Source organism: Borostomias antarcticus (assembly GCF_949987555.1).
Source record: "Borostomias antarcticus genome assembly, chromosome: 8".
Classification (NCBI taxonomy): domain Eukaryota; kingdom Metazoa; phylum Chordata; class Actinopteri; order Stomiiformes; family Stomiidae; genus Borostomias; species Borostomias antarcticus.
In genome coordinates this window covers 21,316,024-21,330,306 of record NC_140241.1, presented here as the reverse complement: position 1 = coordinate 21,330,306, position 14,283 = coordinate 21,316,024, and the positions used below count along the sequence as shown (strand labels likewise).

General features: G+C 52.8%; 1 protein-coding gene across 3 annotated transcripts in view; it reads right to left on the bottom strand.

Moving 5' to 3' along the window:
• Nucleotides 1-352: 352 nt before the first annotated feature.
• Nucleotides 353-14,283, bottom strand: part of tcf4 (transcription factor 4) — a gene marked incomplete at both ends in the record, with an annotated part of 150,076 nt that continues 136,145 nt past the window's right edge. For 2 of the 3 annotated variants that reach the window (XM_084442717.1, XM_084442718.1), the window contains 4 exons: nt 353-492; nt 1,467-1,696; nt 2,940-3,080; nt 6,688-6,833. In XM_084442717.1, coding sequence (XP_084298843.1) covers nt 353-492; nt 1,467-1,696; nt 2,940-3,080; nt 6,688-6,833 — 657 coding nt within the window. Of the gene's footprint in view, nt 493-1,466; nt 1,697-2,921; nt 3,081-6,687; nt 6,834-14,283 lie in introns of all 3 variants that reach the window. The other variant, XM_084442719.1, reaches the window with a different exon arrangement.

Sequence of the window (14,283 nt, the reverse complement as noted above, 5' to 3'; positions counted from 1 at the left end):
ACAGAAAGCTTTGCAACTCTGCTCTGAAAAGTAAATTTAGACATGGGAAAATAGTCCCGATTTCACAATTATTGTGCTTCTTAATATTGGACGCGCATGTTGACCAGTTACCAACAATGTCATCCCTCCACACAATACAGAGAGGTAGGCAGGGTCACTGTGGCGGACTGATAACCTTTCAAAATAGTTTATTTTATAGTTTTTGTCTCAAATGGAGCCAGTTCTGATCTTAAACACCTAATTGAGTGTTTTTTTTAATATTTTTAGTTTGGTTAATGGCAAATCATGGTACAAATATGAAACAGCAGATTAGTTTAAAGTGAAATCTTCTGACCATTTATGGGGTTGCTTTTTACATTTGTCCCATGGGGTTGGAGGCGTCGCCCATGGCGTGGTGGGCGGCGGCCAAGGAGGAGAGGGGCGGTCCGTCGGACGACACCTTCTCTTCCTCCCTCCTCTTCAGACAGGCTGCCTTCGGGTTCAGGTTCCTCTCTGGGATGCACACACACACACACACACACACACACACACACACACACACGGACGCACGCACACACACACACAAATGAAGTTTGCTCCTATTCATTCACACTCGATATTGTGGACATATTTCAATGGCGAGCTTTACAGAGCACCCTGAAGAACAGACAGCGCCCCCAGGTGGTGATAAAGGGTAAACAGCGCTGACTGGGTCTAGATCATGCAGTCTAAGCTCTACTGTACATCTCTCTGGCTACAGAGCACATGTACAGCTCTTCAGCCTGTTGAAACACCGATTACAATGTACACTACAACACTATTAAATCAAATAATGATTCATTCATACACTGTAACTTTTATTCCTGTATTTTATTTTTCCTGCATTTTGTTATAAATGTCCTTTTTTGCATTTCGTTTTATATGACCTTTTATGTGTTAAACTTTGTCTTTTAATGTCTCATGTAAAGCACTTTGAATTGCCTTGTTGCTCGAAAAGTGCTATACAAATAAACTTGCCTTGCCTTACAAAGTAAACTATCACAATGACACTTGTGTCATGAGGACTGACTACAGGCTAAGGTAAATAGACTGCACTTATAGAGCGCTTTTATCCAAAGCGCTTCACAATGAAGGCCTCTCATTCACCCATTCACACACCTATGGCGGCAGCTGCCATGCAAGGCGCTAGCCTGCTCTTTGGGAGCAATTTGGGGTTCAGTGTCTCGCCCAAGGACACTTCGACATGTCGTCGGGAGGAGCCGGGATTCGAACCGCCGACCCTTCGATCGCTGGACGACCTGCTCTACCTCCAGAGCTACACCCTGCAGGGACTATTAACCTCCCGAGACATCTCAGGGACACCATCACAATCGAGTGACGTGACAAAAGGGACACAATTGGACACGGGACGCCTCAAACACGACCCTCCGCCGATCTTAGAATAGCGTGACCCCTCATCCAGGGGGTCGGGGGTCAGGGGTTAGTACCTCTGACTTGCTGCTCCAGGCTGAGTATGACGGCCACGGCCTGATGCAGGATCAGCAGCTTGGTCTGGGGCTTGTCGCTCTTCAGGTGCAGCTGCACCATGCGGCCCAGCTCCTTGAAGGCCTCGTTGATGTCGCGCACGCGCAGGCGCTCGCGGGCGTTGTTCGCCATGCGGCGCTCCTTCTCCCGCTCGATCTTCTGCTCCGGGGACAGGTCCTCGTCGTCCGCATTGCTGGGGTTACCAATGGAGGAGGAGGTGGAGGGGGAGGAGGAGGAGGAGGTGGAGGGGGAGGAGGAGGAGGAGGGGGAGGAGGTGGAGGAGGGGGAGGAGGAGGGGGAGGTGGAGTGGGAGGAGGAGGGAGAGGATGAGGTGGAGGAGGACGAGGAGGGAGAGGAGGAGTGGGAGGAGGAGGAGGGGGAGGAGGTGGAGGGGGAGGAGGAGTGGGAGGAGGAGGGAGAGGAGGAGGTGGAGGAGGTGGAGGAGGGAGAGGAGGAGGGAGAGGAGGAGGTAGAGGAGGAGGGGGAGGTGGAGGGGGAGGAGGATGGAGAGGAGGAGGAGGAGGCAGAGGGGGAGGAAGAGGAAGAAGAAAAGAGAGGAGGAGGAGGAAGAGGAGGAGGGAGGTTTTGAGGGGGGGGGGGGATTCAGGAATGGAAGTTCAGTCAAAATCACACTGAATCAGGCTTTGAGACCTCAATCCATATACATCAACACACATGTCCTCATATACATCAACACAAACACATCCTCATAAATATCAACATGTCTGATCATAATCTGGGATTGGGATCAGAATGGGCCAGATTATTCCAGGTAGAAGCCTATAAACCGTGACCGGTGTTCATCCTGAGATTGGGGTGTGCGTGGCGCACATTGGGAGTGTGGTCAGGGGGGGGAATACTCTGGTGTGAGAGGGACAGCTAAAACCAGGCTCAAGACCACGGACAGACTGCAGAATCACCCGGAACATGGAGAGGATGTCTGTGTGTGTGTGTGTGTGTGTGTACTGTATTTGAGTGAGTGCGTTTAAGTGCGTGCGAGGTCAAGTCGAATCAGAGTGTCTGTAGAACTTACTGTATTAGCAGTACACACTGTAGATGTGCTCTTTGGGAGATGGTACTGTACCCACCTAATGTATTTTAGATTTCTATTCTTGCACTTTGCCTTCATCACTAGATTATGCTCTTAGTTACTTGTTGTAGAAAGGAGATGCACTTGTGAGTTCTGGCAAGTAGTAGTACATTGGCTTTTCCAAAGTTAAATGCAATTATTGTTAGTCGCTTTGGATAAAAGCGTCTGCTAAATGACTGTAATGTAATGTAATGTAATGTACAGTATGGAGGGGTGATCCAAGTCGTTTGTTTCGACTGTCGTTCATTTAGCTGCCCCTCAAAGCACACTGGTCACTTCATCCAAATCTCCCGAAAGAGTTAAACGAAGCAAGCACTGAAGCGCACACGGCCGCCTAGATCCCGACCTGTCAATAGACTTGAGGTCCTTGTTGTCCAGGTCCTCCTTCTTGGCGTCCAGGCCTTTGACGTCGTGGACGTTCTCGTCTCCCTCGTCCTCCGACTTGATCTCCGAGCTGACCGGCGAGGCGCTCTGGCCCTGCAGGCCGCTGGACAGAGCTGGGAGACAGGAAGTAACAACACATCTTAGACAGGAAGTAACAACACATCTTACTCTGGGGAAAGTCCGTCTTAAGCAGCCGAGTAGGGGCGGGAATCCTGGGGGGGTCATGGGTGACATGTCCCCCCCAATATTTGAGATCATTAAAATTGTCCACCCCCCCAATATTTAGATTGGGGTAGTGGCATTCAAATGACCATACAGCCGCGTAGGAAGATGTCCCCCCCACAAAATATTCTTGCAAAATTTCAATGTAAATGCCCCCCCCCCCAAAGTTGGATACAGATCCCCTCCACTGCAGCCGACGGTAAGCTGGACCAATGAGTAAGCTAGACTAAGCAGCTAGCAGTAAGCTACATCAACAAAAGCGTAATTTAATTAAAATGTCAGTTTTTGAAAAAAAACGACGGTTTCTAGGTCAGCTCAAGGAAGGGAGGCGGTTGATTTGAACTGACTTAATGCCAGACATTCTCTAGACATTTTTTGTTTAATCTTTTGAATTATCAGACATTGATGAAACCCCCGTATGAATAGGGATTACTGGTGTGTGTGTGTGTGTGTGTGTGTGTGTCTCGTCCATACAAGGCACACTCAGCCTCTGTTTCTAGTGTGTGTGTGTGTGTGTGTGTGTGAGTGAGGGGGGGCAGACAGGGGGGAGATAGGGGGAGTGTCCAGGGACACACAAAAGAGGGTTAGACTGTATGGTCCCAGAATTGCCCCCCCTCCCCGGGTGAGAATACTGCTCTCTTTGTGTTTCGTCACTCTCTGGGCCCCCGTGCCGACGTCGCTGTCCACATAAAACGCTGGTCTGTTCCCACGCGAGCGGCGGAGGCCCTGGCGCAGACGCACAGCGACCCCGGTCACGCCGACGGACGGGGCGGAGGCACAAAATGGCCGCCCGCGCGGGGCGTCGTCGGGAGCGCGGCTGTCTGGTCACGTCTCTCCCGGCACACAATCCCCTGCTTGTGCGTGTGTGTGTGTGTGCCACAGGAGCTGAATAGACCTGAGGCGCAGTGTGTGTGTGTGTGTGTGTGAAGTGACTTTGTGTTCCCAGCCCCTCTCCGTCTAAACAGGCTTGACGCGCTCATCAAAGCTCACGCAGATGAAATAGTCCACACAACACAACTTCCTCCATGGCTTTCCCAAACTCAGTCAACGGGGTGTGTGTGTGTGTGTGTGATGCGTGTGCGCGTAATAAACAAGGCCTCACAAGCCTGTTGCACAAGCCCCGCAGTAGACCAGGGCTGCGGTCAAGAGTCGTCTTCTCGAGTCTACCTGTGGTCTCAGGAAACGACCTCCCCTGGCGCAGATACAGTACCTTGATCAAGCCACACAGCCCCGCCCCCGTCGCCCACGGCAACAGCCAGGGGGGAGAAAGTGAATCATGGCTCGCGGTCAGAGACCCGTTTCCCTGTCCTGCTGCCAATAACACTTTAATAGCCATCATAGCCGTTACTTACAGCCAGACTCCTCCGGTCGGAGCTGGTGGAGGAGTAAGGAGGCGCGGAGTTTCTCCTCTGTCTGCTGTACGCTACTCAACACCTCATTACCCTGCTGGCTTGGGCCGCCGCGCGCACACACACTCACACACACACTCATACACACATACACACACTTGTTGCCAAGGCAGTTGTTTTCAGCCCTTTATACAAGCGCGGGGCTAATTTGCTCCATAGGGCTCTGTCATATGCAATTTCCTCTTACATATTCATATTTGGAAATAATATATTTGTGCTCCCTGTTAAATCATCATTACTCATGCGTTAAGCTCGCGGCTTGCCAAGCACACTGATTTTATTGTTGGCATGCGGACGACTGGAAGGCTTGATTCAAACAGTATATTCTTTCCTAATAAGTGTGGTTTTGGCTGTCCAGGGTTAGCGTTTATTCCGATTGTGAATATCTTGTATTTTGAGTCTGCCGCTTCCAAGGTCAGCGCACCCCTGTTGTGATGACCTGTAGTGTGTGTGTGTGTGTGTGTGTGTGTGTGTGTGTGTGTGTGTGAGAGAGAGCCGCACGTATGGGCCATTATACAGCTAGGCTACAAGTGTCAGCTAATTGTGTTTATATTTGGCTGCCTGGGCCATGACCATAGGCTAGTAGTCGGAGGCCTGAGGATTAATTGGTTGTCCAAGTGTGAAGCAATGCAGAGTGATAAATAGGCTATTGCTCAATCTCCTCCATTATTGGTAGCCACTGCATTTGGAGGAGAAGATGTTTTTCTTTCTACAACGGAGAGTTTGGATACTTGATTCTGATTGGCTAGCAGCCGTGGTAAAATACTCTGTAACCCACGGCTGCGACCGCATAACAATTAGTATTAATGCACCGGCCATTGATAAAATCAAGCGGTAGGCTATGCTTTGCGTAGCAACCACTCGCAGCAACCTTATTATTTACATTATTTACCATTACAAAAACGCACTCATCAATCCGACTCCAAAACTTCCACACCCCTACCAGCAAAAACGAGTGCTCTGGAGAACTGTTTTAATAACTGCACCATAGCTGGAAATATTCAAATAAGCCTAAACGTGAACCACCCGAATTATGTCTTATGACTTATGTGAACAAGGCCAACCCAAATAAGCGAGATAGCCTATGCCTGGCAACCATTTAATTCAGAACTGTAGCCTATCGCGGAAGATTTTGTAAATACTAAAATGATGAGAATGATCGGTAAATAAATGATTGAATGTTACTACTGTGTGTTTTTTGTGAATATATATATATATATGTAGTAACCATTGTAGAAAAGCTATCTATCTATCTATCTATCTATCTATCTATCTATCTATCTATCTATCTATCTATCTATCTATCTATCTATCTATCCTGCTCTGCATCAGGGACTGTGTTCTAGACTACCCTAGAGGGGGGTCTGTGTTCTAGACCAGACTAGAGGGGGGTCTGTGTTCTAGACCAGACTAGAGGGAGGTCTGTGTTCTAGACCAGACTACAGGTAGGTCTGTTCTAGACCAGACAAGAGAGAGGTCTGTTCTAGACCAGACTAGAGGGAGGTCTGTGTTCTAGACCAGACTAGAGGGAGGTCTGTTCTAGACCAGACTAGAGAGAGGTCTGTGTTCTAGACCAGACTAGAGGGAGGTCTGTTCTAGACCAGATTAGAGGGAGGTCTGTGTTCTAGACCAGACTAGAGGGAGGTCTGTTCTAGACCAGACTAGAGTGAGGTTTGTGTTCTAGACCAGACTAGAGGGAGGTCTGTTCTAGACCAGCCTAGAGGGAGGTCTGTTCTAGACCAGACTAGAGGGAGGTCTGTGTTCTAGACCAGACTAGAGAGAGGTCTGTGTTCTAGACCAGACTAGAGAGAGGTCTGTTCTAGACCAGACTAGAGAGAGGTCTGTGTTCTAGACCAGACTAGAGAGAGGTGTGTTCTAGACCAGACTAGAGGGAGGTCTGTTCTAGACCAGCCTAGAGAGAGGTCTGTGTTCTAGACCAGACTAGAGGGAGGTCTGTCTAGGGAGGCTGGCTGGAACGCTAGCCAACAGTCCCCTCCCCCTTCCACATGCCTTTAACCCTGGACCCCCCCACACCCCCCCTCACACACACCACCTTAACACACACACACACACACACACACGCGCTTACCCCGGTAGGGATCCGACTGGCTGAGATCTGGCGAGGTGGCCGACTGCACGGGGAGCTGGGGGACCGGCACCTGGTTGGGGATGATGGGGTGACCGCTGCGCAGACCCCCGCCGCCATCCTCCCTGTGAGAGCCCACCTGCAGGGGGGGGGGGGACACGGAGAGAACAGCACGGTCACGACATGGCCAACACACACACACACGCACGCGCGGGAACGACAAACCCAGAGCCCTTTAAATACAGATTGGTCAGAGAGCAGTAGATATCTTTTGTTCTTTCTTCTTCTTTCTCTTCTCCTCCGTGTTCTGCTTCTCCTCCTCTCATCCCGTCCCTCCCCTCCTCCAGATGTGTAATACCGCGTGTGACCTGCAGAGGGCAGCCTCCCCTTACGCATCCCGAAAGTGAAAAAAACCCCCAGACGCACGCTCACCCACACACACTCTCTCTCTCTCACACACACACACAAACACACACACACACACACACACCTCCATTTCCCATCTTCCAGAGCCGCAGCCGAACCTGGCATGGCTGCTCAGGCAGGTAAAACATAAAATGATCTCCCAGGGTGCCTCGGTGGAGCTCACATGATTCACATCCATCTGTCTCCTATCTTGTCCGCCAACACAACTGACAATTATCTTAATGCCCATATGTTTAATTGTGGGCCTCCTAATTCCCTAGACAGAATCGTCAGATCCGGCAGGAATTACGTTTTGGCACGAGTGTAGTTTCTCTCTCTCTCTCTCTCTCTCTCCTTCTCCTCTCCTCCTGTTTTTTTCGTCGGGTTTAGGGATGGAACCGGAGGAGGACATGCCACTTTCTCTGTCTCTCCCCGCCTCTAATGCCGGCTAAGCCCCTGACAGCCCTGCCTCAGATGTCCCTGCTTGATGCAAATATCAGAAAATGTCGCGCGGCTTTGTTGGGGGAAACGGGCGCGAACGTTCCAAGCCGGCGTTTGTTTGCTCGTCTTTCAACACGAGGCGAACGCGCGAAATGCAAAATGGCACCATCCTGGCCGGGGGTATACAGAGGAGCCGGCGTACATATTTAATAAAGGGTTTTAGCTATTTTTAAAGCGCCGCTAGAGCTGTGTCGCTCGCCACGCGGGCTCGCTGGGGAGGAGGCGGGCTCCCGGTGTCGCCTCGCCGTCTGTGCGGCGGTTAATCAGCAGGACTGCGCCTCAGACGCCCGCGACGCGCTGATTGTGCGGGAGGATGGAGGGAAGGGACAGGGAGGAAGTTTCTGGGTCAAGTGCGCAGCCGCGCTTCTCTGTGTGAGCGCGAGAGAGAGAGAGAGAGAGAGACGAGAACGATGCTCTCTCTCCCTCTTCTGCTCCAGGTCAGCGGCGTCTCAGCACAGGCATTAAAGGTCAGAGGGATACCAGCGGCATGAGCTTTGTGGTAGATTTCCTGTTTGTTCAGTGTGTGTGTGTGTGTTTCTTATCTGCAGCACCCTGCAGTCACAGCATGTGTGTGTGTGTGTTTGTGTGTGTGTGTGTGTGTGTGTGTGTGTGTGTGTGTGTGTGTGTGTGTGTGTGTGTGTGTGAGAGAGAGAGGTTAAGTGAGATAGAAAGAGTGAGAGATAGAGAGAGATAAAGAGTGAGAGATAGAGAGAGATAAAGAGTGAGAGATAGAGAGAGATAAAGAGTGAGAGATGAACAGTGAGAGAGAGAGAGGGGGGGGGAGTGAGAGGGAGAGAGTGAGTGAGAGGATATGAGACGTGTGATGGACAGGAGCAGATGGCATCACGGCGTTCTGCACTAATGCTGTTAACGCTCGCCTGGCTGTGCAACCCCCTCCCTCCCTCCCCCCTCTCTCCCCCCCCCCCCCCCCCCCTCGAGCCCGGCGGTGGCACCTCTGTCTCGGGGAGGGCCTCCGAGGACAGCCGCCAGGGACCAGGAGGCCCCCGATTCCCATGGACCCAGAATGCCTTTCACTGCCCATGCCCGCTCCGGGAGGAACCCCCCCCTCCCCCCCTCCCCTCAGGCCCTCCCAGCGCAGCTCGTTAGGAGCCGCTCGTTAGCCGCGGTGTGCGGTGTTGAACCGGCTGTGGTTGTTGTGTTTACGCACGTTCACACGTACCCCCCCCCCCCCTCCCCCACAACGCCCCCCTAAGTGAAGCTGGGACAGGAGGGGGAGGAGAAGAAGGAGGGTGATGGAGAGAGAAGGCCTCTCCCTAACAGCACCTTTAGACAAGAGGCAGGCGCACACATTCACACACTGATGCCGGCATGGGTGAGAGCCCAGGGAGGAGAGGAATAAACACACACACACACACACACACACACACACACACACACATCAGACTAATCAGTTGCCACCGACAGGCTGTCTCTCGCAGGGCGCAGGACCGAGGTGTAGTCCGTATCCTTCCCCCGGCCTAGATGAACTTCGCGATGCCTCTACACCGTTCTCTCACGCTAAATATACGTTCCACAGCGCGGCGTTACAAAGCTCTTTAAATATGGATCGGCGTGCCAAGCAGCGGTACGCTGGGCGAGGGGTCCCCCCACGGAAGCCTCGAGAGACAGGGGGAATGCTGGGTATTTTAGGTAACCCTTTGCGCTACAGTAAATTTAAAAAAAGATCTTCGCTCATTTCGCGTGCCATGCGAGTACAACGAAACAATGCCTTTAATGGAAACCAAGCTGGGGATTTAGTTTGGATTCGGTGAATTCGTGTGGTTTTGATTTCATGTGAATTGTGCAGGTTTATTGAATAAAAATAAATAAATAAAAAAAGCCTGGCTTTTCCAAGAGCGTCGGGGACACGGGGAAAAGGCGGTTGGTAAACCAAACTTGACGTTTTTTCAAAGTGGAGAGAAAATGGTTTCCTCATGACTTTTACGGTCATAAACGGGGTCATTGCTGCGTTGAATGCCGTCAAATGTGGGCCTTAGATGCAGGGAGATTAAAGATGAAATGTGGCGTTGGTACGGTAGCCCCCCCCACGCCCCCTCCCCCGCACTCCCCCCGCCCGTGCGCCCGCTACCCCGTCTGTAACACCCACGTTACCTCGGAGCCACAGTAACATACGCTGGGGGTGCTTGACTTCCACTGCTTCCACATGCAGCCCGGCTGAACGTCTGCGCGTTAGTAGTCATTAACACGGGGTTGAGCACTGGTGACGGCCAGGCCTGGATACTCAAGAGTGTAAATGAAGGAGAGCGGACGCGTCGTAGGACGTGAGCGGACATGTCGGTAGGATTGACACCGGGAGGGGCCCAAGGAGACGCTGGAGAACGGGGCGGGCGATAGTGAGGTTATATACGGCGCTGAACACGCCAGCAAAGCACTCGGTTACCGCAGTCAATCGGTCTACTTAACACGGACGCGTTGGGGAAGTAACAAGCTTTTTTCTCTCTCTACAAAAGACTGTGAGAAACTATTTATGTGCAGCTGTCTTTCCTGCAGTACTACAGAAGCCCTTAACCCATTTATTTCATACTTAAAAAAGACACCATCGTTGTGGGAAAATAAAAACACATTAACACCTGAAAATCACTGTTGGTTTTGCTGTTTCTTCTTTCAACAAACCTGAAAATACCCGCGACGTGCAACATGCCCCGAACCAGAGTGAGAAACGCGCTAAGCGTGTGTGATCACAGTATGCAGCCTCTCCCATGTTTTCCAACACATCATCAGTCAAACATTCAACTCTACAAAAAAAATCGACTTAATAGAAAGAAGCACTCCGGAGCACTCTGTAGTAGTACTCAATAACTTTATGAAAGCATATCAATCAAATACTTTATTACGACTAATCCGGCTGTATTTGAACGGCGGACTTGTTTGCGTAGCGCTGTCGGGGGAAGCCAAGGTCAATATGTAAATCAGCCAGCCAGTCCATCATACAGCCACACAATGGACCCATGTGTTTTTACGGTCCTAAATATAGAGTCTCTGTCTTGCAAACAATTGAAACTGAGGAAGAAAAGCCTGGTCAGAGGAGAAGAAGAAGAAAAGAAAGGATGAAAGAAAAAAAAAAAAGACGCTCATTTGGAAAGAATAGTTTACACGGCTGTGAATGGTTGGAACAAATTGACTTCCTCCGTGGGCTGGAGAATAGAAGCAGGGCCGGCTTGAGACAATGGCGTATTTATGCGTTGGGGTCGGAACCTCTGGAGAGGCCACGCCGGAGAGGGGTCAGAGGTCAGAAGATGTGGGGGCGAGTGCTAGAACTCATTTCCTACCCTGACTGGCCCCAGAGTGGAGAGGAGGACGGTTCAATGTCCCTTTTTAGGGGCCCCGGGGCCGTAGGGTTGGGGAACTCTGTTCCGTTAACGGGACGGACTCAGAGGCTGCTCTCCCAAGCTTCAGCTTCAGCCTCCGTCTCCAAAGCCCAGGCGTAGCTGCTGTCCTAGCCCCGGCTCCAGCCCTAGCTCCAGCACCGGCCCTAGCCCCACTCTAGCTCCATCTCCAGTCCTAGCCCCACCCTAGCTCCATCTTCAGTCCTAGGCCCACACCAGCCCCATCTCTAGCCCCAGCCATAGCCCCAGCCCCAGCCCCTGCCCCAGCCCCAGCCCCAGCCCCAGCCCCAGCCCCAGCCCCAGCCCCAGCCCCAGCCCCAGCCCCAGCCCCATCCCCTGCCCCAGCCCCAGCCCCTGCCCCTGCCCCTGCCCCTGCCCCTGCCCCTGCCCCAGCCCCAGCCCCAGCCATAGCCCCAGCCCCAGCCCCAGCCCCAACCATAGCTGCGCTCAGTCACACCGCACCACAGCTGCAAACCATTTGGAGCGGCCTGGAAGTGCAGATGTAGCGTCTTTAGATGTTAATTCAATTAAGAGAGGGAGCTGTTTAAAGAGCTGGCAGGGATGAAGGGGTGTGTGTGTGTACAGTGTGTGTGTGTGTGTGTGTGTGTGTGTGTGAGGGGGGGTCAGGAAACTGGGGGTCTGCAGATCAAGAGGCTGGCCACTGGCAGTACAACACAGTGTCTCAGGAAGCGCGTGCCTGTGACAGCAGGGTGTAGTACTGTACTGGAGGTGACTACGTGCCGCGGCGCACACGTTATTGTAATGTGTGTGAGAAGATCGGGTTCGATCGGATACATGAGCACAGTGTGTACGGCGTGTCGGTGAGGCCTCTGTCTGATTGGTTGCAGGTGGACTAGGACCGTCTGATTGGTTGGAGGGGGACTAGGAGGGGATCTCTCCCTGACCATCTGGTTGGTTGGAGGGGGACTAGGACAGGATCTCTCCCTGACCGTCTGGTTGGTTGGAGGGGGACTAGGACAGGATCTCTCCCTGACCGTCTGGTTGGTTGGAGGGGGACTAGGACAGGATCTCTCCCTGACCGTCTGGTTGGTTGGAGGGGGACTAGGACAGGATCTCTCCCTGACCGTCTGGTTGGTTGGAGGGGGACTAGGACAGGATCTCTCCCTGACCGTCTGGTTGGTTGGAGGGGGACTAGGACAGGATCTCTCCCTGACCGTCTGGTTGGTTGGAGGGGGACTAGGACAGGATCTCTCCCTCCTATCTCCTATCTGGTTGGTTGGAGGGGGACTAGGAGGGGATCTGTCCCTGACCGTCTGGTTGGTTGGAGGGGGACTAGGAGGGGATCTGTCCCTGACCGTCTGGTTGGTTGGAGGGGGACTAGGAGGGGATCTCTCCCTGACCGTCTGGTTGTGAGTGCCGGTCCTACAGTCCTGTTCTCTCTCTGAGTGAGAGGGGGGCGTGCGAGCATATCTTTCACATGATCTCATGTCCTTGAAGTAGCAAGATTAGCCCCCCCCCTCTCTCCCCCCCCCCTCTCTCTCTCTCTTCCTCCCTCTCTCTCCCCCCCTCCCTCTCTCTCTCTCTTCCTCCCTCCCTCTCTCTCTCCCCCCCTCCCTCTCTCTCTCTCTCTTCCTCTCGCACACACAGCTGTTCAGCCTGGGATCGCTAGGCCTCCTCAGATGTCCCGGGGATGGACTATTAGCCACCATTTTCATGTTTCACGTCCGACTTGTTCGGGCATCATAAGCGGGCCAGATTACAACCAAGATTAGGGAGAATATGCTCTTTTCGTCGGCGCGGTGTCGGACCCTCGGTGCCAACGCGTACGCCCCCCACCCCCCCCCCCCGTATAAGAGCTTTAATACCCGTCCGGGGGGCTTAGAGCTCTTTAGCTGATGAATGACATGAACAGGAAGTAAACAGATTTGTTTTTTCATCTCAGACCTGCGGATCCATGCTCCTATCGCTGAGGAGATTTGCGTCTTTGTGATATTGGTAAATCTAAAGCCCCCCACACCCCCCCCAACACACACACACACACACCCGGGCCGCAGTCGCCGCCGTGGCGCGTCCCTCCAGCAGGTGGCGTGCTGGGGCTGCGTCCGATCAAGCCCCCGTTGAAGCTCCATGGAAAAGCAGCGTCACAGAGCCACGTTCTGTGTGTGTGTGTGTGTGTGTGTGTGTGTGCGTGTGTGTGTGTGTGTGTGTGAAGTTTCCAGCATGGAGAGGAGGGCAGAATAGCGTGCCTTTGTGTGTGCCAGACATACCAGTTCATAACCCGCCCCCCCCCCCTAACTTCCTGGGCTTTAGTCACGGACAAGTGTGTGTGTGCCCCCTCAGAGCTCCCTACAGACTCACACAGGCCCTCCGGAACATTCCGTTAACCCCGGACGCCCCTCGCTGGGTTCCATGAGCCCTGGCCTCGGGTATGCGAGCACCTGTAGTCCTCACACGCCACGACGAAGACCAGGTAAAATGAGGATACGTCTTGAGTTGAAGCAAATTCCCCCATGATGTAATTAAAGGATTGCACAACGGCACCAGCTAGCAATGAATGTTTGTGTTTGTGTATGTTTGTGTGCGCGCGTGTGTGATATTGCGTGTGTGATATTGTTTTGAGAATCCCCTTAGGTACATCCATTTGCGAGCCCACACACACAACTCGTCCCCAGCAGATTCGAGATCAATAATTTCAAATCCAAAACATAATCCACGTTTCCTTCAGGGAGAGAGAGAGCTTTGATTGGACGTGAAGAAAGGAGGCGGCGAGTTCATCTGAGAGAGAGGGGGGGGAGCGTTCTGGCACAGTAGACGGACGCATCGCAGCACCTTTAGAAGAAGGAAGCGGCGCCGGTTTGATGTGCGTCCGAGTGGACCAGCGCCGGACGGATATCCCGCCTTGAAAGCCCGTCTGAGACAGAGAGAGCCGCGCTACAAACTGACACGGCTTCCGGAAGGTGTCGCGGAGGATGAGACGGCCTCAGATCCCCCTCCCCTCTCTCTCTCTGTCTCTCCCTCTCTCTCTCTCCCTCTCTCTCTCCCTCTCTCTCTATCTCTCTCTCTTTCTCTCTCTGTCTCTCCCTCTCTCTCTCCTTCTCTCTCCCTCTCTGTCCCTCCCTCTTTCTCTTCTTTAATGTCAACCCCCCTCTCTTTTATCCTTCTCTCCGTAGATCTCTCTCCCCTCTTTCCCTCTGAGCTCCGCCCCTCTGCCCCCCCGACGCGGCGCCCGCTTGGTCACGTGACGGTAAACGTACGTCGGAGCTCGGACGAGTCTCGCTTGGATCTGTAGTACGGACGCCACAGGTCCCTCTCACCTCCTCGCACACGCACACACACACACAGTCCCGGCTTTACACCACAAGCCGCTCTCTGGAA